General features: G+C 33.3%; 1 protein-coding gene across 1 annotated transcript; it reads right to left on the bottom strand.

The window, feature by feature from the left end:
- Positions 1–980: 980 nt before the first annotated feature.
- Positions 981–2,217, bottom strand: LOC104094346 (phylloplanin-like). The gene is made up of 2 exons (XM_009600270.4): positions 2,017–2,217; positions 981–1,467 (listed from the first exon to the last, which is right to left on the bottom strand). The coding sequence occupies exons 1-2, from the start codon at positions 2,177–2,179 to the stop codon at positions 1,169–1,171; spliced, it is 462 nt and encodes a 153-aa protein (XP_009598565.1). The 5' UTR covers positions 2,180–2,217; the 3' UTR covers positions 981–1,168.
- Positions 2,218–2,483: the final 266 nt, after the last annotated feature.

Genomic DNA, 2,483 nt, shown 5'->3' with positions numbered 1-2,483 from the left:
GTACCATGTACAAGTTAAATATGGAACTTCTCTGAGTTAGTACTGTGATTATATTGTTATATACGTGTTGTCGTCAATTTGATTTGGACGCTATCGTTCTGAGCTCGTCACTGCTTTCAGCCCAAAGTTAGTCCTGTTACTTATTGAGTATATTGGATCGGTTGTACTCACACAACACTCTACACTTTGTGTGCAAATCAAAGTACATATGGATGCGGTGATTGCTTGGATGGTGATAGTACCTGTTCGTAGACCTCGATGTAGTTGTGATGATGTCCGCAAACCTTGACTCTCCTTTCTTTCATATTATATCAGTACTATTCTATATTCTCTCACAATTGTACTAGAGTTTTAGACTATGTTGACATTAGTAGCTCATGTGCTTGGTGACACTAGGATTTTAGGATTATTGTAGTTGAGTTGTAGTTGTTTTTATTAGTTATTTATGAGACTTTTCACTGTTTGACCTATTAAATCAGGTTTTTAATTCAAAATGCGTAGTTATTATGTTATTTTTGGCTTACTTAGTAATGTGATAGGCGCCATCACGACAGGTTGAGATTTGGGTCGTGAGATAGACTTTCATTTTTCCTTCCATAGAGATATTATTAATAGAATAATAATATATATCTTCTTTCTCATTAATCCCACCAAGCATGATAACCCTATTTGGGGTATTATACCTTGTCAGATACTTTATTGGGTCTCATCATTATATGACTTTGAATAAGATATTATTTTTATTTTATTCGTTATTTTTATTAGTATTTATAATCTTATCGTTTGACCTACATTATCATCTTACAGTCTCTTCCTTAATTTTATCTTATCCCGTTTTTATTATTTTCTCTTTTTATGTCCCTTCATTCTTATTTCATGTGTCCTTATTATGTAGAGCCGTTAGGTCGAAGCTCATTCTATAGTCATTTCCGCATGTATGAAACAAAATATAAGAAGGGGTAATAAATAAGACAAAGCTATAAACTAAATAAAAACACACGCAATACGATTAGATGGCTCCAATATAAGACTTTGCAAATATTATTTGCACTTTATTCACTAGTGGAAACAACTGTCCTTATTCATGCAGTAAACAGCTGGCCAGGAAGGTTAACTAGCTGATGCACAGTAGTAGTACTAATTAAGCACTAGCAGGCTAGCTCGTTCACTATAAAATGAGGTTACGATTAAGTATAAAACCAGTAGGACCTAAACCGATATTAGTAAGACCGCCGACACCGCCATTACTGATATTTACAAGGTTCAAGGATGACACCAAAAGCCCAACAGATGGTAAGCTCGCGTTACATGTTGAGAGTGGAGTTACAACTACTAAACGACAGTTCAACAATAGCAATAGCAAAGTATTTACACGAGGATCCACCACCAAGGAAAATACTCCCGATCCATTTGTTATTGTACTTGATACAACATTTCTTGTTCCACACCGTAATTGCACCGATGCATCTGCAATGTTAAATGATGTTAATGTTATTTACGCAATTAGGTCAACTTAGCATTTTAGCAAACATGTTGGAAATAAACTTGATTATGTAAATAAAAAGATATTATCTCACACTTTTTAAACTTTTAAATGAAATGATCATACAGTTCAACATGCTGAAACTTCTTATGATCGGGCCATATGCATCTTATGACTGCGAGTGTAGGATTCATTCGCCTCATGTTACTCTATATTTATACCATCCTCACCCATTGTTATGAAAGAAATAATAGATGTAGTGTTATTTCTCTTAGACTTCAAATCATTAAATCTGCCTAAATATTAAGAAAGTTTACTTGTAGTTATCTCTTGGATCATCTGACAGTGTATATATATACTCATATATAATAGGTTAATAATGCCACTTACGACATCTATCATATGATTTAGTGTATATATAGAGCTAATTTATTATTCGATTTGGGAGAGTTCCCTTTTGGTATATATATATATATATATATATATATATATATATATATAAAATAGGTCTACGTACAAAATAAAAAACTTACTAGAAAAAACTTGGGGGGTGAGTCCGTTGATGACATCTAAATTGCCGTTAACGCTGCAAAGTACAACCCCACTTATACGAATTGAAACAAGTTGGGCAACAACAACGGGGGTTACGATTAATGCAGCCAAAAGGAAAATCAAGAAAATATTCGTTGAAGCCATGGCAGTTATTTTGATATGTGATAGTTATTGTTGTATGAAATTGTGTTGCACAATTATGGTGTGTGCACGACCAATTTATAGTAAATATCATCGGCTGAAATTTCAAAACCCTTAATCCACTTGTTGTGAAAGTGTATTATAATACTACTACATATATATTTGAATGAACTAATTGAAATTTTAAAAGCCCTAATCCACTTGTTCATTGCTATATGAGATATCGGTGGTCACTCCGGCTATAACTACATACAATTTCTGTAAACTTCAATAATCAATAGCAGCCCATCCCTTAGTTCTAAAAGTT

The sequence above is a fragment of the Nicotiana tomentosiformis genome, chromosome 9, assembly GCF_000390325.3.
Source record: "Nicotiana tomentosiformis chromosome 9, ASM39032v3, whole genome shotgun sequence".
Lineage (NCBI taxonomy): Eukaryota > Viridiplantae > Streptophyta > Magnoliopsida > Solanales > Solanaceae > Nicotiana > Nicotiana tomentosiformis.
Note: the sequence above shows the minus strand (reverse complement) of the source record. Positions and strands in the feature narration are given on the sequence as shown.

Coding starts and splice junctions, on each gene's coding strand:
- LOC104094346 (XM_009600270.4), bottom strand. CDS start 2,179: ATGGCTTCAACGAATATTTTCTTGATTTTCCTTTTGGCTGCATTAATC. Junction 1,468..2,016: donor CACCCCCCAAGTTTTTTCTA/GTAAGTTTTTTA, acceptor TTAACATTGCAG/ATGCATCGGTGCAATTACGG.